The sequence below is a fragment of the Polypterus senegalus genome, chromosome 18 (genome assembly GCF_016835505.1).
Source record: "Polypterus senegalus isolate Bchr_013 chromosome 18, ASM1683550v1, whole genome shotgun sequence".
Taxonomy (NCBI): Eukaryota; Metazoa; Chordata; class Cladistia; order Polypteriformes; family Polypteridae; genus Polypterus; species Polypterus senegalus.
This window is the reverse complement of record NC_053171.1, coordinates 9,629,881-9,652,345: the sequence shown is the minus strand read 5'-3', so window position 1 is coordinate 9,652,345 and position 22,465 is coordinate 9,629,881. Positions and strand designations below refer to the sequence as shown.

The window sequence follows — 22,465 nt, the reverse complement described above, 5'->3', positions numbered from 1 at the left end:
GATAGATAGATAGATAGATAGATAGATAGATAGATAGATAGATAGATACTTTATTAATCCCAAGGGGAAATTCACATAATCCAGCAGCAGTATACTGATACAAAGAAACAATATTAAATTAAATAGTAATAAAAATGAAAAAAATTAAAATAAAATTAATGTTAGCATTTACTCCCCTGGGTGGAATTGAAGAGTCGCATAGTGTGGGGGAGGAACGATCTCCTCAGTCTGTCAGTGGAGCAGGACAGTGACAAAAGTCTGTCACTGAAGCTACTCCTCTGTCTGGAGATGACACTGTTAAGTGGATGCAGTGGATTATTCATGATTGACAGGAGTTTGCTTAATGCCCGTCTCTCTGCCACAGATGTTAAACTGTCCAACTTTAATCCTACAATAGAGCCTGCCTTCTTAACAAGTTTGTCCAGGCGTGAGGCGTCTTTCATCTTTATGCTGCCACCCCAGCACACCACCGTGTAGAAGAGGGTACTCGCCACAACCGTCTGGTAGAACATCTGCAGCATCTTACTGCAGATGTTGAAGGATGCCAACCTTCTCAGAAAGTATAGTCTGCTCTGACCTTTCTTACATAGAGCATCAGTATTGGCAGTCCAGTCCAATTTGTCATCCAGCTGCACTCCCAGATATTTAAAGGTCTGCACCCTCTGCACACAGTCACCTCTGATGATCACAGGGTCCATGAGGGGACTGGGCCTCCTAAAATCCACCACCAGCTCCTTGGTCTTGCTGGTGTTAAGGTGTAAGTGGTTTGAGTCGCACCATTTAACAAAGTCTTTGATTAACTTTCTGTACTCATCCTCCTGCCCACTCCTGATGCAGCCCACAATAGCAGTGTCATCAGCGAACTTTTGCACGTGGCAGGACTCCGAGTCATATTGGAAGTCTGATGTATATAGATTGAACAGGACCATAATAAGCAACAGAATTAGTAACGAAAAAGAAACATAACTAAGATAAGTAAGCCTTAAACTGAACAACATAAGCAAGTTTTTTGTTTGTTTATTATCCGTTTTTTCTTCATTTTGTCTGATTTGTTTGTCTGACTAAAACCTTTGAGTGAAAGACTGGAATTTGTTTTTGTACGTATCACACTCAATGCTCTTTCCAGTAGCTGCAGAATTTTGGAAAACCTCATGACACCTACAGCTTTATTATTTTCATTTACTTTTATTATAAATTAAAGTTCCAACTCACCTCAAATATTAACCCAAAAATTCTCAGAATAGGTCTGTACCACAGGAGTAGGGTGCAGTTCTCAGGTATACCACTAGGTATTGTGTACCTACAGTCTAGTTAATCAATCCAGCAATTGACATTATGCTGATGATGATCAAGTACGCATTTTTGTTGTTTATACTGCAATCATGGACGTCACTTTGCCGATTTTTTTTCTCCAAGCTAATAACATCATGTCAGGTCATACCAAACCTCAAAAATATCATGATACTAACATTCTTCAACACTGATGAACATGTTCATAAAAAGTTTGTACCCCATGGACAGACTGCTAATCAGCAACATTACACTGAAGTGCTGAGGCATCTTGAATGGTTTAACTAAACTGTAGAGAGATGAGCTAGAAGGGCAATCCTAAAATGAATTATCATGAAAAGCGTCAGGAAAAAAGTACAAAACTGGATTTTGCACCATGACAATACACCTGCACACACCACATTGTTAGTTAAAGAATTTTTGATGTTGCTAACTCTACCCTACATTCACCAAATCTCACTCCCTGTGTTTTGTTTCCAAAATGAAACTTGAGACTGAAGGGAAGAAAATTTGCTACCGTGTATTCCCAAATCCAGGAATAAAATGCAGGAGACTGTAAACATGGTAACAAAAAATGAATACAGGAAATATGTCCTGGAATGGGAGAAACACAGAGACAAATGTCTCAAGGAGAGTATTTTGAAGGTGTCTAAAAGGGATATACAGTATATAAATAAAATGTATTATTATTGTTATTATTAAATACTGTAAGTTTTATAATAAAAGTTTTTTTAATAATTCTACAAATTTTGGGTGCCCCCTTATATATTTATATTTATTCTTCATTTTGAGAAATATGTTTGTTCATACCTTCTACTGGTATCTCCTGACAACTCTGGAATTCACATGTAGTGTGCTGAAAGGCTTTTATCAATGTGCTTGATTTGAAATACTGCAGAGTTACTGCTGTTCCTCTTTGCCCTGCCATCACTTAAGAAGAAGAAACTATGGTGGTAGATGAAGCTTCCTTTTCCCAACCATGTACAGTTCAAGCTAAGAGAGTCTTCCTCTGTCAAAGAACCTTCCAGAAGATGCAGTCAAAATGACAGAGTGAGCTGGGAAGGCAGCATCATGAGATTTGGAGGGGATTGGTAATATCAATGATGGGAATATGATAAGCTGCTCCTCCAGGAATTCAAGATCGTCATGTCATTGTCAGCATCAAAGACAAACAGCATGACTGTCTATACCTTTATATGGCCCATTAGCATCTTGTCAGTTTAGCCCTTGCACCATCTCACCTCCTGAATTTAAAATTACTGGACTGCTGACACTTTAAAATCCTTTATAGGGTTACTTATAAGAAGTATGACTGAAACAGACACGTTTTCATTCTCATACAGATTCGAGAAACTGACATTAAAATTTGTTTTGCTCTCAATTTTATAACTGTGAAAAGTGAAACTCACTAAAAATAGTTTTGTGGAGATTTTAAAGGTTTTTGAGGGTAGAAAACTAAAGACTTGTTCACACTTTTGCATTTACATGTTATTCCATAGCTTTGTAGCAGGTAAATACCCATACCCTAGTGACATCAATTCTGTTTATGTCTCTCATTCGCATTTTAAAAGTGAGACATTCTTTGTATTTTTCACATGAGGACTCACCAAAATACACCACCACAGCAAAACTGACTACATGGAAAGCCACTTGCCACCCTTCCACTGCTACCTAGCAAATGATCTTTTCCATTTTTTGATTCCTGCAGATGGGCACCCAGAGGGCGTTGAGTTTAATTTCTGTCTCTGAGATGATCGCCAGAATTGTCAATTTGGCAAAGTAGGTGTCCTCTTACCAGTACAAATATAAAAGAGATCTGATAGCTCAAGAAATTGTCTGCACTTGACAGAAAATGAGCCCAGTTATTTTTTTTTACTAGTCATTTAAATGGCAAATGATAGGTGAGAAAACAATTCCAGAAAGGAACTAAACACCATTCTTCTTGTTTCAGTGATTCAGATATTGCAGCCATCAAAGTGTAATTTGTTTTGCAAGTTTTTTTTTTTTTTTAAGAGAGAAACTCTGAATTTCACTGCAAATTCTATATTGCACAAATCTTTTGGCTCATCAATACTTAAGGGGAAACATCTAGAATTACGGGTAAGGTCAGGAATGCCCACTGAAAGTCCTGGACTTTTCTCTTTCTGCAAGCACAGTCAATTGCTGCATCTTTGAGACCCTATTCCTTATCAAAAGTCCCTGAACCCTTTGTAGCTTCCAGATGATCTGACTTCCATTAGTTTCTGTGGGATGTCACCTATCCCAGATATGAATTCTTCACAAGGATTATTATCCTTTTAGGGATCCTCCCAGTCTCTCATGATCTCTTGCACATTCCGGTTACCCCTGAATATGTGCTTAAGAGGTATAATTTGAAGTGGGCATACAACATAGTGTCTTTGATTATTATTCCAGAATGACTGTGATCTAATTGGAGCACAGCAATATCAATTTGAGTAACTAATAGTATTATTTTGAAGAAAGGACTACAATTTTATAATTATAGTAAAGTGTTTTATTACCACAAACAACTGTCCATACACTACACCATATATCCCTGGACAAATGCAAATCTTTTCAAATTGCAAAAAAAAAGTTAAGACATCCATCCATCCATCCATCCATCCATCCATTTACCAACCCGCTGAATCCGAACACAGGATCACGGGGGTCTGCTGGAGCCAATCCCAGCCAGCACAGGGCACAAGGCGGGAACCAATCCCGGGCAGGGTGCCAACCCACCGCAGAGTTAAGACACTACTTGGAAAATATGAGCCCATTGTGTGACTTTACTGAGAGCTTAGCTGAAATTCAAGAAGCGACACCTGTGAGACTACCAGGGTATTTTTTCTCAGGATAAAAATCTGAGAAGCATGAGACACAAGATTATGTCTCCATTTTATTTCTTTCCGATCTCATTGTTGTCTAGGAGAAGCCAAACAGATATTGATGAGTTCTCTTTTTTGATTTTTCATTCCTATGCGTAATTACACTATCTATTGTCATGATTTTGATGGAGACTACATTATATTTTAACAGCTATACATGTTGGAATCAAGGATATTGTAAAGAGTTCACATAACATTTTTTATAACTATATGGACGATATGGCAATGGAGTGAAAAGTAAATGTTGGAAAACAACATAGACAGACACAGAGAGAGAAAGTGAGACAGAATACTGGAGAAGGTAACCCCACTCACCGCTCACAGCTACCTGCACCTGGTTACTTCTTTTTTTCTCAGTGCCTTTTACTGCCACATCACACCAGTAACTCCCTGTATTCTCCATTTGAAATGATTGGATTGTAAATTGATTCTGTGAAGTTTCTGGACTAATAGATGCTGTTTCTTTGTGGAATTGGTATACCAGTTGTTTCTCTGGAAATTCAATCATAGACTGACACTTCAGGGTCACATTGTGTCCATACCCAACCAAGGGACTAGGATGGACTGTAAGGTGGGGCTCACTGAATAGCTCTGTAGGAAGAAAGAGAGATGAGAGAGACATTAAAGTGGATCCTTAACTACACCAGTTATAAAAACTGTATGTTTAGCGTTAGAAAAAATCTAACCTTAAATTGTAAGTCCCCCACATTGGGGGCCACTAATCTCTACTGACTCCCCACTATGCTGTAAAACAAGTTATATTAGGTCTGAAACTACTGACTGCTGACTATTTCTTATAATAATGGGGCTCTACAAAAAGAAGAGGGTTTGGCGCAGGGTCAAACCTACAAAATACCCTTTTCAGTTACTACTTTACAATAACAGGAATACCACACTTTCAATAATCAGTTAAATGTGCAAATTATATTGAAACATAGATAGATAGATAGATAGATAGATAGATAGATAGATAGATAGATAGATAGATAGATAGATAGATAGATAGATACCACCAAGCCCTTATACCACTACCACCACCTACATCTAATCCCTGTACAGTGACCAGACATAGAGGCTATTTGGTACAGCAAAAGTCAACAAGTAGTTCCTTGGTTTTGCTGACAATAAGAAACAATTCTGTATCAAGAAACAAAGTCCTCCATCTGATTCTTATACTTTGTTTGATCCCCATTTTCAATACACCCGATAATTACACAATCATCATAAAAATGTCTACAAGTGGCATAACCTGGTGTTATGTCAAACATGAAATATAAAATCAACACAAACATGCACAATACATAAACACAAGAAAGACCGACCATCTTCATCACTGTCTGGTTTGAGAACTGCAGTGTTTCTGACCACAAGGTACACAACAGAAAAGACCACTGGGACCTCTCTGCCCTTCATTGAAGACAGCTGCATAAAGCGATGCATCCGTAAACCCTATAGCATAATTAAGGGCCTCTCCCACCCCTCCCATGGTTTCTTTGACCAACATTCATCTAGCAGAAGGTACTGTAGTATCCAAATATGTTCTGCCAGGTTCTGCAACAGCTTCTCCCACTTGATAGTCTGGACTCTGAACTCTGTGCTGCCCTTGTGTGTTCAGATCTGCTCCTTTTAACTTATTCCTATGCAGTACATTTGCTATACTTGTTACTATGTTTGTTGTTTTTCTTTTTCATTATTAGTTGTTGTTATTATTTATGTATTGCAATTTATTTCAAATTATTACTATCTATTCACTTACCAATTATTTTTTTTGTTTGCTTGTTTATTTATTTACTTATTTATTTATATATAGTATAGTATAGAATAATTCTTTACCTGTCTTGCTCTTGTCCTATGTTTATGCACTGTGCATCATTGTCCTGAGGAATGTTATTTCATGCCAGTGTATCCTGCAATACTGTATATGGGTATTATGACAATAAAGCAACTTGACTTGAATTGAAAACAACACAAACTACACTTATTAGTCCTAAAATATATTAGATATTTAATATATAAATAAATAATAATATAAAATATAATAGATATTTAAGCAGGAGTGAAGCTCTGACGGGGTCCCTGGGTGCTGTTAGAGGGCGCTGTTGGGGGTATCCACATGACCCAAAAGTGCTTCCAAGAGGAAACACTTTGGCACCTGTCATATGGGAGACACTGCAAGTAGTGTGTCCTAGTGGTTAAAGCTTTGGAATTCAAAACCTGAGGTTGTGGATTCAAATCCCAATACTGACACTGTGTGACCATGAGCAAGCCAATTGACCTGCCTGTGATCCAAATGGAAAATCATAAGAAATCTAACAAATTGTATCATTAATATTGAAAGTCGCCTTGGATAAAGGTGTCAGCCAAATAAGTAAATGTAAATGGGAGATTGAACAGTTTCCACTCGTCCATCTTTTATATATCTCTGGCTGGGCAAGAAGTCATTTTCCCATCCAGCCAGCATACCCATCTCTCCTTCATGGAACTTACACTGCTCAAAGATGTGTGATGTGCAAGTGTCATTGGTGACTAACATATTTAAATTAATTAACTGTTTACTTGGAAACTGAGGAAAAGATACACTTTATTTGAGCCTTATTTTAGAAATATAGTGCATCTACTGGGGAGGGGGGCATTCCCCCAGCCACTCCCTAAACTCCACCAAATGTCAGTAATACCTCAAGTTCACATTTACTGAAGTTTACATTTCTGAGTTCTCTCATGGTTTGAAAGTAAAGGCGTCACTTAGGAACATGGGCATACTTATATGGTGATTAGGTCCTGAATATTCAAAAAAGGCGTTAATGGTTTCTGATGGAAGGTGACGGGTAGTGGCTTAAGGCATGTGCACAAGAGTGTATGATTTTAAGTTGGTTTGAGATTTATAAAGGAGCTTAGTGTGGGACTTGGTATACATATGGTTTTATGGAGCCAATATTTTTTGTGCATACGCCATTTTTGTTTCTCTAGGGTAAGGAAAACTTCAGTGTGGAATCTAAGCAACGTTCTATACATGAGGGCCCTGGTTCTCGGTTTTTAGTCCAGCTACTTGAGGTCAGTTTTCAATTTCTTGAGAAAAGGAACTATAACACTGTAATAATATTCAATAACAACCTGCTAAAGTGTCAGTATTCAGAAGTGGAACCGTTAAAATAAGTCACATCTTCATGCATCGATGAAGAGCGAGAGGCACTGGGGGCATGTCCTTAAAGAACTACACATTTAGTGAGTGTAACATTACAATGATGGTGACCTGCTTAAGTCAAAATAAAACACAAATGACAAAAAATAGAGACACATCTCTCACCTGACACATCTAACTTAATAACATCACTAGAATGCATGTGAGGTCTTCCTTTTCCAGCTTGACAGTAGAATGTTCTATGTCTGAGAGTCACTGGGTTGATTGTGAAGATGCCCTCCTTTTTTGTTTTATAAAGGCTTTGTATTCCATCCAACTCCATGTGCAATTCATATTTCCACCCAACAGTGTTTCCACTGACATGACACTGCAGGCTGACCTGGTCTCCTTCAAATATTCGTCCATCTGTATGACTTGAGATCACATCCAGTCTGACTGTTCTTTCTGAAAAGGTGAAAGGATGAGACCACATAAGACACAGGAGTGGAAGAAAATTAAGAAACGGAAACTGTCAGCTCCTCCATCTACTTTTATTCGTCACACAAGATTACTGAAGTGAACTCTAAACAGTCCACATTAAATCCTTTTACTTGGTAGGTTGTAAAAACAAGACATTGTTTTAGATGAGTTTCAGTCAAAACGTCCTACATAGTGAATATTATGCAGTGAAATTACCAGCCATTTCACAGCTAAAGTACAAGCTAGGAGGCAGAACCAAGAAGAAGTGTCACAAGTCCTAATTCCCCAATAACAAATCTTGCATGTGAAGCAGATGATTACTAAATAAACTCTAAAACCTAGGAACTTGAACGTGAATTTGATGTTCACTGTGTGTATTTTCCATGATAATAGCTTGATCAGGTGTGGACAGTGAACAAATCATTTTTAGAAAAAACTATTCTTGCCAATCACATCTTTTCTTCCACTAAAATGGATTTTGTTAAGCATGAGACTGCAGAACTACTCTGATGTCTATTACTGACATAACAGTTGTGGCCATTCTTCTTCTCAGACACTCCATCTCCCTCTCTCTGCCATTGTTTGTCCAGACCAGCATACCTTCATAGGAGAATAACTGGATAACATTGCAGAAAGTGTTAGTAATACAAAGAGATAAAGTAAATGAAAGCTTTGAACTTATTTTGCTAAAGGATCTTTATGTTTTCTCCAAATCTCACAGAGATGTTAAATCACAGTTTGACTACCAATGCTGACCAAACAAACTATAAAAGAGAAGACAAGTAGTTCATACACAACATGTCAAACTGTGCTTCTAATCATAAAGAGATTTTGTACAAACTCGGGGGCATACAGGATTCTCTTTGCAAATTGGTCAGCTAAAAAGAAAGTAAAAAGAAGAGAGGGATGTGGTGTAATTTATTGAGAAGCTCTTTGGAAATCTGCTCTCGGAGTTTGGAAGAATGAATAAAATAAGCTTCAAGATTTAATCAAAATTAACTGCTCTAAACTGTCCTACTGTGCTGGGCACCGATTGACTCACCTGCACTCATAAACTCACCTTGAACAGTCAGTTCAACAGGATTGCTAAACTCTGAGGAATGAGTAGGACTGCTTCCGTAGGCTTCACAGCGGTACACTCCATTTTCACCCTGAGTGACAGACTTGATGGTGTAAGTGTGTCCATTAACCCCCTTAATCTGATTCCCCACATTTCTTTCACTCCCTTTGTACCAGCGATATATCCAGTCAGTAAGGTCATCTTCAATTCTGCACTCCAGAGTCACTGAGTCTTCGCTGTACACAAGCGTTCCTTCAATTATCAGGATTAATGTAACCTTTAGTTTTTCTGCAAGTAGAAGAGATCAGAAATACAGGGTGACATGAGGGAGACAGAGATAAGTATGACTGCTACTCTTAGGATGATAAATTATCCACTTCAGTAAAGAACTATACAAGCAAATATGTTGTATGTTTAAAAGTTTGTGGACACCTGACCATCACACCTACATGAACTTGTTGGACATTCCATTTCAAAATTAAGGGCATTAATATGGATTTGGCCCCTTTTTGTGTCTATAACACCATCCACTCTGCTTTCCAAAATATTTTGGAGTGTGTCCATGGGAATTTGTGCCCCTTCAGTCAGAAGAGGATTTGTGAGGTCAGGTGCTGATGTCAGATGAGAAGATCTTGCTCACAATTGATGATGCTGGGATCCCAAATGTGTTCAATAGTATTAAGGTCAGAGCTCTGTTGAGTACCTCCATGGCTTTATAGACCTGGCTTTGTTCACAAGGGTACAGTTATGTTGGAACAGAAAAGTACCTTCTCCAAACTGTTGACACAAAGTTGGAAGCGTGAAGTGGTCTAAAATGGCATTGTGTGCTATAGAATTAACAGTGCCTTTCACTGGAACCAACAGGCCTAACACATATCTTGAAAAACAGCTCAAGGCCACTCTCCCTCCTCCATCAAATTTTACAGTAGCCACTGTGCAGGCTAGAAGGTAGCAATTCTCCTGGCATCTGCTATACCTTCATTTATCTATGACACTGCCAGAGAGTGAAGTGTGATTCATCATTCTGGACAACACTGCTCTGGGTTCATTGCCAGTATACCTTAGGACACCTAGCTAACACCTGGCATTGTGCATAGTGACCTTAGGCTTGTGTGCAGCTGCTTAGCCATGGAAACACATTTCATGAATCTCCTGACACACAGTTTGGAACTGAGTGATACAACAGAAGATAGGCGATTTTTATGTGCTGTGTACTTTAGCAGTCAGTGACCCCACTCTGTGAGTTGATATGGTCTACCACTTTGTGGATGAGCTAAGCTGTTGGGACTGTTTGACACTTCCACTTCACAATAATAGCACTTAAAAGTTGACTGGGGCTGTTTATCAGAGCAAAAATGTCACTTACTGACTGATGACAGTGCAACATTTAAAGCAACCAAGCTCTTCAGTATGTTCCATTCCATTGCCATTTTTTGTTATTGGAGATTTCTTGGCTCTGTGCTCGAGTTTACGCACCTGTTAACAATTGGTTCGACTGAAACACCTGAATTCTTGTGTCCACAAGCCTTTGGCCATATAATGTGTCATTTCAATGTTAATTGTAGAGAATCCAAGTAATTAAGAAATTATATGCCTAACTACCAACATTTTAAGATCAAAAGGAAAAATCTATGATAGACTTATAGACTAAGAACATTATGATATCCATCTATCCATTATCCAACCCGCTATATCCTAACTACAGGGTCACGGGGGTCTGCTGGAGCCAATCCCAGCCAACACAGGGCGCAAGGCAGGAAACAAAACCCGGGCAGGGCACCAACCCACCACCGGGCACACACACACCAAGCACACACCAGGGACAATTTAGAATCGCCAATGCACCTAACCTGCATGTCTTTGGACTGTAGGAGGAAACCCACACAGACACGGGGAGAACATGCAAACTCCACGCAGGGAGGACAAACTCAGGTCTTCTAACTGCGAGGCAGCAGCGCTACCCACTGCGCCACTGTGCCACCCCCCATTATGATATCAGTTTTCAAAATTCAATGTAAAGGCTTAATTATTTTTGCAAGAGTGAGTCTTTGAGATAAGCATCCACAGCAAGGTTAATTGACCTCCTTAGCGTTGCATTTTTTGACATGAAAAATTACATTCTAAAATGACATCGCAGCCAGGATAATAATATCGTGATTCTTTTCGGTTTTCATTCCAGATTTATCAGTTTTTGAACAGCGCACTGCACGGGTACGAGTTTGATTCTGTTTCGTTTTTTGTTGGAAGTATATAATCAATAAAATGTCTACCAATAAGACACTCTAGATTGAGCCACGATGTGCTGGGTTGACCGCGTCTGTTTCGCGGTAATGTGGATTGTGGATGTGCATCAATGATTTGTTCTACAAGCTGGCATGTAAAGCTTGCACGAGATAAAGTTTCACCAGCTTTTTGTTAGTATAAGACAAATGCATTCCAAATGTACTAGAGGCATTGTGAAGCAGCGGTGAAGGGAGAGCCTCAAAGCTGAGATCCAGACCTGGAAAGTGTTTAGCAGCACCACTTCATAAAGGAAACCAGCAAAGAAACCAGTACATCTGCATCACCTCACCAGGAGGTTCACCTGCTTGCCTACAGCTGATGACAAAAACAACATTTATTTATATAGCACATTTTCATACAAAAGATGCAGCTCAAAGTTCTTTACAGGATGAAAAAAGAAAGAAAAATGTAAAAATAAAATTAGGCAATACTAATTAACATAGGATAAAAAGTAAGGTCCGATGGCCGGGGGACACAAAAAACAAAAAAAAAAAATCCAGAGGGCTGGAGAAAAAAAAAAAACAAATCTGCAGGGGTTCCAAGCCACAACACCACCCAGCCTCTACTGGGCATTCTACCTAACATAAATGATCTCAAATAGTCCCCTGACCAGCACTGAACACACCTGCTGCACCGAACAACAGCAGAGCACTTAACATCTCGGTTGTGCCACCTGCCAGTGCAGCACACCTCATCCCGGCCATGTCATCTGACAACACAGCACTCCCAAGCCTTGCTGATGTGCCCTCAATGCCTGCTGCATGACCGAAGTGGAAGAGAAGACCACCCAGCCATTTCAACGAGTTTGTGAAAAGAAACAGTTGGAAACAGTGACATTGAATATCTTTTTGTAGTATTTCTTTTGTTGCCTCTGCATAACAGGATAGAAAGTCCATTCTTGATTCACATGATCTAAAGCTGCCCATCATGCTATTGTAGTCGACCACAGCACAAGGATTCGTAACCTGCTTTTTGGCTTTTGCCTGTACATTGACTGTAGCTGCTTTATGTACGGTGCTAAGAATACAAACTTCTTTCTTGTCTTTCCATTTCAGCGCAAGCACTCTACCCTTTTGCCAAGCCACTAGCACACCTCACTGTAATTTAGGTCTGCCAAAGTCTTCAGGCATGCTACGATGGTTGGGATACACTGTTCCATATGCATCAGTCTGTTATTGCAGCAAATGTCAAATAGCTCTGGCAAGGTATAAACATTGTCTATAGTTACACAGTAATCTTGATCCAGCAGAGCAAATATCAAAGTCAGCACTGATTATGTGGCAATGCCGTACTGATTGTATTTCAGATCAAACATTGCCCCTTTCTCTCTGTACAGAACTGAATTCCAATTTGTTTCCCATTTTAGATTCACAAAGCTCGTAAAACTTTATGCCAAATCTTTCTCTTATTGACACGATGCACTGTATCCATTACAGTCTGCCCTTATAAGCCATGAGACTTTCATGGTCTGGAATGAAAATACTCTGAACTGTTGCTATAATGGCCTGGTATATGTCCCAAATTTTCTTCAGTTCTGGTGCTGGATGGGTATTCTCATCAAAGTTTACATTGTTGGTAAAGTGAAGAATTTTCATAATTAGTGAAAACCTACACTCAGACATAATGTCTCCAAAGAGCAGCAGCACTGACAGCACTTTTATAGCCCGAGTGATTCTCATTTCTAACGCTTACACAAGACACATCTCTGCAGTTGCCCGAGTGAAACTCGAGACTTTTAGCACTGTTATTCGCAGCCCAAGTAACGCTCAGTTCTAATGCTGAAGAGGTTAAACAGACACTTTTTTATCAAGGGAAGAATGATCACAGGGCAAAGCCAAATCACACATATACAAGACAAAATGTCAAACCTGTACCCATCTAGACCAATGTTTCTCAACCTTTTTGATTTTACAGACCACTTTGTTTTAACTTGGGGTTATGGGGTCCTCCTTGGTAAATTAAAGACAAACGAGCTGGGAGTGCAACAATGTGGATCACCTATTCAGTCCGCCAAGACATCTAACATTATAATAAATAAGAACTCGACACCCACTGGTGGTAGTCTGTGACCCATTTCCAGTGGCTGGGAAACGCTGCTCTAGACTTCACTATACCTGCGTTGAACCTCTGTTTGTCTACGGTGGCAGCTAGCATTCTGTAATAAAGCACCTGCTTTCACATTGTTTGCCACTCTGTCTCCACAGACTCTCTTATTCTTTGGTCAGTTGAGTATTTGCACAACTATTTGTCCTAACTTTGCACTCTAATTGCTACTGTGTTCAGACTGGCCTTAAAGTCTATCCCAGGGTCACTTCCAGTTGGTCAGTGAAGGCCATTTATTTGCTCCAGACTAAAATACAGTAGCAGAATCTTCCTCAGAGTAATTCTCTCTGCTCAGAGGGTCATACTTTCCTGCACATTGCTGAACCAGTTTTCCTCCAATATTTAAGATGAGTATGACGTGATTTCATTCATACAGACTGCAACTCATAACTCTGCTCATGCTGGTCCTCCAGTCTGTTGGCCTTTAGAGACACATAGCACACGTTCATCATGTATTTCCACATAGCAAACAGAATAATGACCAGATTAAAATTAGCCTCTATATCGTTAAAGTAACACATACCAGAGTATATATGAAAACTTTACTATCTTATGTACACCTTAAGTGCTCATTTAACACTGGTAAGTTTGCTATGTGGTGCCTGTATTCCTGTACTAACAGGTATAGATGCTCTCCTCTGACAGTATCATTTTTGGGACTTAGCCCTTCTTTATGCCATCCTATTGGTATCCTTGTTTCTGGCAACTTGTTCTCTACTATATATTACTTCACAATATATTTAATCACACCCAATTATTTTTTATCTATCTATCTATCTATCTATCTATCTATCTATCTATCTATCTATCTATCTATCTATCTATCTATCTATCTATCTATCTATCTATCTATCTATCTATCTATCTATCTATCTATGTAATAAAATGCTAATGTACATATGTGTGTGTGCGTCCAGCCCTTCTGAGCAACCTGATTTGTCAGTTTGGCTTTGGTCTGATTGGTCAGGTTTGCTGTGGTTACTCACTCAAACACAATTTGAGGCAAGAAGCGCAAGGCAAGGGAAGTTGACACAATGAGGATACTGAGGAAAGTTGTGGGAAGAACATTGAGAGTCACCTTCAAACACGGGAAGTATTTGCAAGAATATGAATAATGTTTTCATAGAGTGTTATGGAGGCCAGGTTCCTGTTGGTGATATTTAAAAAGTGGACAGCACGTGAGTAAAACTGTTTAATGGGAAAGCAATTGAGAGGTGAAGCGCAGGCCAACACAGTTTGAGACACAGGAAGATAAAGAAGAAAGGCGTAGGATGAATGCTGAGGGTACACATAAGGCAAGAGACGTATTTAAAAAAATGTTCTATAAACTTTTTTCAACAATTAATGTAGTTAGGTATACATGTTAATTAAGTAAATATGGCAAAACCAATTTCAAAATCCGTTGGAATCAAAACAAAACATGCATCAATGTTAATTATAGCATACTAGCGGTGTAAGTCAGTGCTCTAAAAAACCCGGGCTTGTAAAAACCATGGATTCTGGCACTTCAATCAATCAATCACATTGGTTGTGCATTAGTGGCTAAGCGAGTTTCTCTCTCCTCTGAGGTTTTGTTTTCCCGATGTTCTCGCCTTGCTTGTGTGTTAGCGGCTAAGCGAGTTTCTCTTTTCTCGGTGATTTCACTTTGGCGTCAGAGTCGCTTTCATTGAGCTTCATGCTATAGCCTTGCACTTCCAGGCCAGACAGACAGACACACACACTTCCACACGTAGACATTTATATATAAGATACTGTACATTTCAAGCATGACATCACATTCCATAAACCTGCTAAATCCAATTCAGACAGTAAACCTTCATTTGCAGTATTACCCTTTTAAGGATTCTACTGCCCTCCTCCCAGTCTCTCATGACTTTTCACACATTCTAGTTCCCCTTAAATATTTATCTCTGGGTGTCACTTAAAGTGGGAGTACAATGTAGTGTCTGCCTTTTGACTAAACACACCACCTTTATCCTTTATCATAATTTAGATGAAGATCACCTCACCTTTTAGAAGCTATTCATGAGAGGAACAAGTAAATTCCTAAGAGTTCACAAAACCTTTTTTTTAAACTACACTAAATGAGCAAATTCTTAGGGCCACTGAACTAATTCTGATTAGGGGCACTGTCTGCTCTTAAAACAGCCTCAAAACTTCATGTCATGAACTCATTAAGATTTTGGAACATTCACAATCCCTTCCTTTCAAAGATCCAAGAGGACACTGGGAAAATGACCTCTCAATTAATATATCAGAAAAGGAGTGGAAAGTAGCAATGCAGAGAATTCACTCGAGCTCCATATGCGCAAAGCATACAATTATACAACTCAAAATTATATATCGAGCACATCTGTCTTGACTAAAACTCTCCAAAATGTTTCCAGGGCATGATCCAACCTGCGAACGTTGCAACCAAGCCCCAGCCTCACTAGGTCACATGTTCTGGGCCTGCTCCAAATTAACATTATACTGGACAAAAATTTTTAATTACCTCTCAGACAGTCTTGGACTCACAATCCCTCCTAACCCATTAACAGCTGTGTTTGGGGTTCTTCCAGAGGGTCTTAAAGTGGAGAAAGACAAACAAACTGTGATTGCATTCACTACACTGTTGGCACGCAGACTTATTCTGATAAACTGGAAGAACCCAAACTCTCCTCTTTTAAGTCAGTGGGAAACTGATGTGTTATACTATTTAAAATTGGAAATAATCAAAAACTCAGTTAGAGGATCTGTACAGACTTTTTTCAAAACATGGCAGGATCTAATCAGTAATATTTTAAAATAAGTTTATAAAGCACAGAGAATTTATTAATTTAGGTATTTTTACAAGCCTTAAATTTTACACCGTTTGGCTTGCTCTCTCTCTCAGGGGTGGGGATCGATCTGTTCTTAACATAATTCTTTTTTTTTGTAAAAACTTGATTGCTATGTATTGATTGTAATAAAATTAATAAATAAAAAAAAAAGATTTTGGAACATTCCTTTGAAATTCTGGTGCAAGTTTGCATGACACAATTTCGACAGATTTGTTATGCTGCAAATCTCCCGTTGTACCACAATTAAAAGTGTTCTATTGGAGTCAGATACAGTGACTGGTAAGGACACTGAGGAACACTGAACTCATTGTCATGTTCATGAGACCAGACTTTTGCTTTGTGACATGATGCATTATCACAATGGAAGTAGCTAGTAGAAGATGGAAAAATTTGTGGTCATGAAGGGATGCATATGGTCAACAACAAATAGGCTGTGGCTTTCAAGCGATCATTAATTGATATAAACATGCCCAAAGTGTGCCAAGAAGACATTGCCCTTTTCATTAGACCAGGATACATTTAACCAGTCTTCAGCTGGCCAGTGTTGGTGAGTCTGTGCCCACTGCTCCTCAGCTTTCCGTTCTTGGCTGACAGGAGTGGAACCTGACATGGTCTTCTGCTGTTGTAGTCCATCTGCTTCAAGGTAGGATGTGTTGTGCATTCTGAGATGCTTTTTTGCTCATCTCAGTTGTAGAGTGATTATCTGAGTTAACATAGCCTGGCTGTTAGCTTAAATCAGCTGGCCATTCTCCTCTGACATCTCTCATCCACAAAGAATTTCTTCCACAGAACTGATACTCACTGGATGTTTGTTTGTTTTTCGCACCATTCTGAGTAAACTCTAGAGACTGTTGTGCAAAAAAAACCCAAGGAGATCAACAGTTTCAGAAATATTTAAACCAGCCTGTCTGGTACTAACCATTGGTCAAAATCTCTGAGATTGCATTTTTGTGCTCATTGTGGTGTTTGATGTGAACTTTGACTGAGCTCCTGACCTGTAACTGTATGGTTTTATGTATTGTACTGCTGCCACATGATTGGCTGATGAGGAAATTACATGGATAGAGCAAGTGTACAAGTGTTCCTAATAATTTGATAAGTCAGTGTATATTTCAGCCATAACATAGCATTCTTAAACTCTGCTGAATCCAGTTCAGACAAGTATTCTTCACTAGCGTTATTACCTTTTAAGGAATTCTACTGCCATTATCCCAGTCTCTCATGACTTCTCGCACAATATTTATCCCCATGAATATTTATTTCCAAAGTGCCACTTAACATGGATGTACAGTGTAGTGGCTGCCATTTGTCTAAGCACAATATCTTTAACTATTGTTATGATTTACATGAAGATTACATCATATTTTAGCAGCTGTTCATGCAGGGATCAAGAAAATTCACAAGAGTGTAAGGTCATTAGAATGAAAAGTAAATGTTAAGAGATCAGCACAAACAGAGAGGGAGAGAGAGAGACAGCAAGACAGATTACTGAAGAAGAGATGTCCACTCACCATTCACAGTCACCCTAACCTGCTTACTTCTTTTCTCTTTTACACCACTGGCTGCCACATTACACCAGTATCTCCCTTCATTCTCCATTTGAACTGATTGGATTTTTAATTCATTCTGTGAAATTTCTTGACTAATATCCTCCTTTTCTTTAAAGAATCTGTATTCCAGCAGTGTCCCAGGCAATCTGATCACAGGCCGACATCTCAGGGTCACACTGTATCCAATCCACACTGACGGATAGAAATATAGTTATTCACATTGTGCAATCACTGGAACCATGTATAAATATCACTGGAATTCATTCATGTCCCCCCAAAAGGGGAGTTTGAGCGCACACCCTCCCAAAAAAAGCATTTATTTTAAACCCATCTGTATTGATTGCATGAGGTGGCCACAGCTTTGAGTGGAACTAGAATCAGGAGAAATCGCTAAGTCAAAAATTTCAAGTCAAGTGTCAAAACCAAAAAGATTAGTAATTTAAAAAAAAAAAGTGCTTTGGTAAGTTGCAAAAATTGTACAGTAGTCAGAAAATGGTATGGGTGAGTTCGATAACCAAAAAAATAAAAAGGAACATGTGACCAGGGTCAGAATCAAATCATAGTGAAAAAGCTTAAGGCATAAAATATTTACCACCCAAAATTAAAAAATAACAAAGGATGCAAGCAAAAAACTTTTAAAAGGATCCAATCATGGACAACCAGTAGGTGCATGACGTACCCTTTAAGCTCCCAACCCACAAATATTACATGCTGCAAACTTACAGTTGACCTTGCCTTACAAATACATAGCAACAATCCAAAAGTACTTCCCAAAATGGCAGGTGCAAAATAAAAAATAGCGTCACAGGAGGCAGCTTATTTTCAATATTGTTAAAAATATAAAAGTTGATTTAATCACAGATACTTTGATCTCTAATACCAGTAAAACAGGCTCAAAAAATTCAAGAGGGATTTATAAAAACTCAGAAACAAAAAGCCGATCATTAAATATTTACATTTCTTTGCTTAGCTGATACTTTTATCCAAAGTGACTTACAAAAACAGTCAACATAATCAAGTAAACATTAGCTTGGGGACCAAGTGTGATAGGATAAGGTGACAAAGTTAATCATCACAAATAAAGAGCTCAGAACAAAATACAAGCAATTTACACTTCCTGGATTACAAAACCCTAACAGCTAATACCAGTTAGACAGAAATGAATCAAACAAGAGAGTTTTCAGACATGTTTTAAACACATTGAGAGTGTCAGACACTCCAGTGAAGGTAGGCAGCTGATAAGCTAGGAGCTACACATGAAAAGAATCTGGACTGAGTTTTGAGCTTTTGAGCAGGCATAACCAGACTTATGTCAGTTAACCAACATGACATTTTCCATCAATCAGCTCTGATGCTGCGGCAGTTTTAATCGAATCTGCGCCTCCGAATTACAGCTTTGGTCATGCAGATCACCAAGGTAAGAAAGGCAACGGATTAGCAAACATTTACTTGAGCCGGTCAAAGTGTAAAGATGTCGGCTTTGGTACATTCAAGTCCTTCGAGTATCTTGCCATTGTTATTCATGGCGTTTCTCGGTCTCTAGAATTGTCTGTGCATAGACCTTCTAAATACATTGCGTCTTTCTTTGAGGAATTCTCAGACTTGGTGTCAGTTATAATTACGAACTATGACACGTTCCTAATAGTTGGTGACTTTAATTTTCATATCAATAATCAATGTGACTCAAAAGTAACAGAATTCATGAACCTCCTGGACTCTTTTGATTTTAACTGCACGTTAGTCAGCCAACACACAAAGCAAGGCATATGCTGGATTTATTAAAGGACTAAAAGTTGAAGTGAAGCAGATCGTTGATACTGACTTATCAGACCATTTTCTCTTACTATTTAATATAGAAATAAAGACAAGAAGCAAATTGTTAAAAAACGCTTCTTTGATCCATCTGCAGCTTCAAAGCTTACAAACATTCTAAGCAACCAGTCCATTTGTGGCACTTGCTACAATAGTGAGGATAATGTAAATAGTAAGGTGAAAATTTTAATACTAAAGTGAGAGCTGCTGCTGACGTAGTCGCTCGCAAAAAGACAGTTAAAAAATCCTCTAACACTATTACACCATGGAAAACCCAAAGAGTGTCTGATCTAAAGGGAACATGCCGGATGCCTGAGTGTAAATGGAGAAAAACTAAACTGATTTTCCACTATTAGATTCTGAAGGCTAAAATAACAGAATACAACAACATAGTCCATCTTAAGAGGTGGTGCTATTTCTCTAAAATTATAAATAACAATGTTAGTAATCTCAGAGTTTAATTCTCCACAATTGATCATCTGCTAAACCCAGGTCACTCAATGGAATGACCAGTGAAACTTGAAAGACTTTTGCTATATTTTTTAATCTCAAAATTAATGATAATAAATAATATAGTGCATCTCCACAAAACTGATCCTCTTAAAACCCGGAACTCCATTTTAAATAAATTAAATTCTTTCACCAGGATAGATTTACCTGATTTATATAAAATAATTTCTCACCTGCATCCTTGACCCAATACCAACAAGTTTTTTCAAAGAAGTATCCGGCATGCTAATTAAATAGTATTCTTGACATAGTAAACTCATCATTAGATATGGGGGTCTTCCCAGACTGTCTTAAGACTATTGTAGTTAAACCCCTTCTCAAGAAAATAATCTCGACTCCTCTGCTTTTGAAAATTTTAGACCTATTTCTAACCTGCATTTCTTAAGTAAAATCCTACAGAAGACAGTCATTATGCAGCTAAATGACCACTTCAATAAACATGCTATTCTTGATAAGTTTCTGCTGGGTTTCAGAACAAATCACAGTACAGAAACTGCACTCGTTAAAGTAGTAAATGACTTGCAGGTAAATGCAGGCAGAGGCCATTTATCTGTTCTCATCCTCTTACATATGAGTGCCGCATTTGATACCTCTTCTTCTTCTTTCGGCTGCTCCCATTAGGGGTTGCCACAACAGATCATATTTTTCCATATCTTTCTGTCCTCTGCATCTTGCTTTGTTACACCCACCACCTGCATGTCCTCTCTCACCACATCCATAAACCTCTACTTAGGCCTTCCTCTTTTCTTTTTGCCTGGCATCTCTATCCTTAACATCCTTCTCCCAATATATTCAGCATCTCCCCTCTGCACATGTCCAATCCAACACAATCTCGCCTCTCTGACTTTGTCTCCCATCCGTCCAACATTTGATACCACTGATCACAATATTCTTAGAAATCACCTTAGTCAATGGGTGGGCCTCTCTGGCAGTGTCTTAAATTGGTTTGAATCTTACCTGTCAGGTACAAAATTCTTTGTTAGTTGTGGTAATTATACTTCAAAGACACATCATGTTCTATATGATGTTCCACAAGGATCTATTCTGGGTCCGCTGCTTTTTTCGATTTACATGCTTCCAGTAGGTCAAATTATCTCGGGGCATAATGTAAGCTACCACAACTATGCTGATGACACACAACTGTTCTTATCAATAGCGCCTGATGACCCTGACTCTTTTGATTCACTGACACAATGTCTTTACTTATATTTCTGAATGGATGAGTAGTAACTTTCTCAAACTAAATAAGGAGAAAACAAAAATTTTAGTGATTGGAAAAAATGGATATAATGAGGCTATTCAAAATAAACTTGATCCATTAAGATTAAAAGTCAAGATGGAGGTAAAGAATTTAGGGGTAATTATTGACTCAGACCTGAATTTTCAATCACAAATTAATCAAATTACTAGGACAGCAATTTTTACCGAAGAAATATAGCAAAAGTTAGACTTCTTATAACACTGCAAGATGCTGAGAAATTAGTTTACGCTTTTGTTTTCAGTCGGCTGGATTACTGTAACACACTCCTCTCATGACTACTCAAAAAAGACATCAATCGATTGCAACTAGTGCAGAACGCAAGAATCATAACTAGGAAAAGAAAATCCAAGCACATCTCTCCAGTTTTGATGTCACTACATTGGTTACTTGTGCCATTTAAAATTGACTTTAAAATACTGCTTATGATTTACAAAGCCTTAAATAATCTCGCTCCATCTTATATTTTGGAATGCCTGTCACCTTACACACCAAATCGTAACCTTAGATCTCCAAATGAATGTCTGCTTATATTTCCAAGAGCTAAACTGAAAATGAAGTGGTGAGGCGGCTTTCTGCTGTTATGCACCTAAACTCTGATATTCTGTATATACATTTAAGTATCATTATCATTAATGTTGGCCCCGAAATCCCTACTAACCCCTACTTTCTCTGCTGTTCTTTTTCTTGTTTTCTGTGTTGCCGACCTGTATCACCACCACCCGATCAAAGTACCATGCTGTCCCTATATTGATGGATTAAAGGTCATCCACATGACCATCATCGTCAAGTTCTTCCACGTGAAGCCTGAAAACCATGAGGACTGATTGAGATCATTGTTGTTAAGTAGAATGCCTAGATGGGACTGGGAGGTCTCGTGGCCTGGAACCCTTGCAGATTTAATTTTTTTTTCCAGCTGTCTGGAGTTTTTTCTGTCCTCCCTGGCCATTGGACCTTACTTTTATTCTATGTTAATTAGTATTGCCTAATTTTATTTTTTATATTTTGTCTTTTTCTCTTTCCTCATCCTGAAAAGCACTTTGAGATACACCATTTGAATGAAAATGTGCTATATAAATAAATCTTGTTGTTGCTGTTGTTGTACTTGTTCCAATTCATCAGTATGTAGGAGGATAATGTCCCTTTAACTGGGCACAAAACTAAAATCTGCAATCAGCAGCCCACTAAAACAATAAAGCAAAAACATTAATCTTTTTAAAAGAAACTTTAAGTTGATGACCCATCTAAAGCATCCAGTGACCCCATTTGGAGCACAATCCATAGTCTGTTA

The 22,465-nt window shown here is 38.5% G+C and overlaps 1 protein-coding gene across 1 annotated transcript in view; it reads right to left on the bottom strand.

Moving 5' to 3' along the window:
• The window catches only part of LOC120518772 (leukocyte immunoglobulin-like receptor subfamily A member 2), a 36,253-nt gene that overhangs the window by 1,311 nt on the left and 12,477 nt on the right, over positions 1-22,465 (bottom strand). Inside the window, exons 3-5 of the mRNA XM_039741725.1 lie at positions 8,837-9,124; positions 7,483-7,761; positions 4,494-4,769 (exon numbers count right to left, since the gene is read on the bottom strand). Of these exons, the coding sequence (XP_039597659.1) occupies positions 4,494-4,769; positions 7,483-7,761; positions 8,837-9,124 (843 nt within the window). The remainder of the gene's footprint in view (positions 1-4,493; positions 4,770-7,482; positions 7,762-8,836; positions 9,125-22,465) is intronic.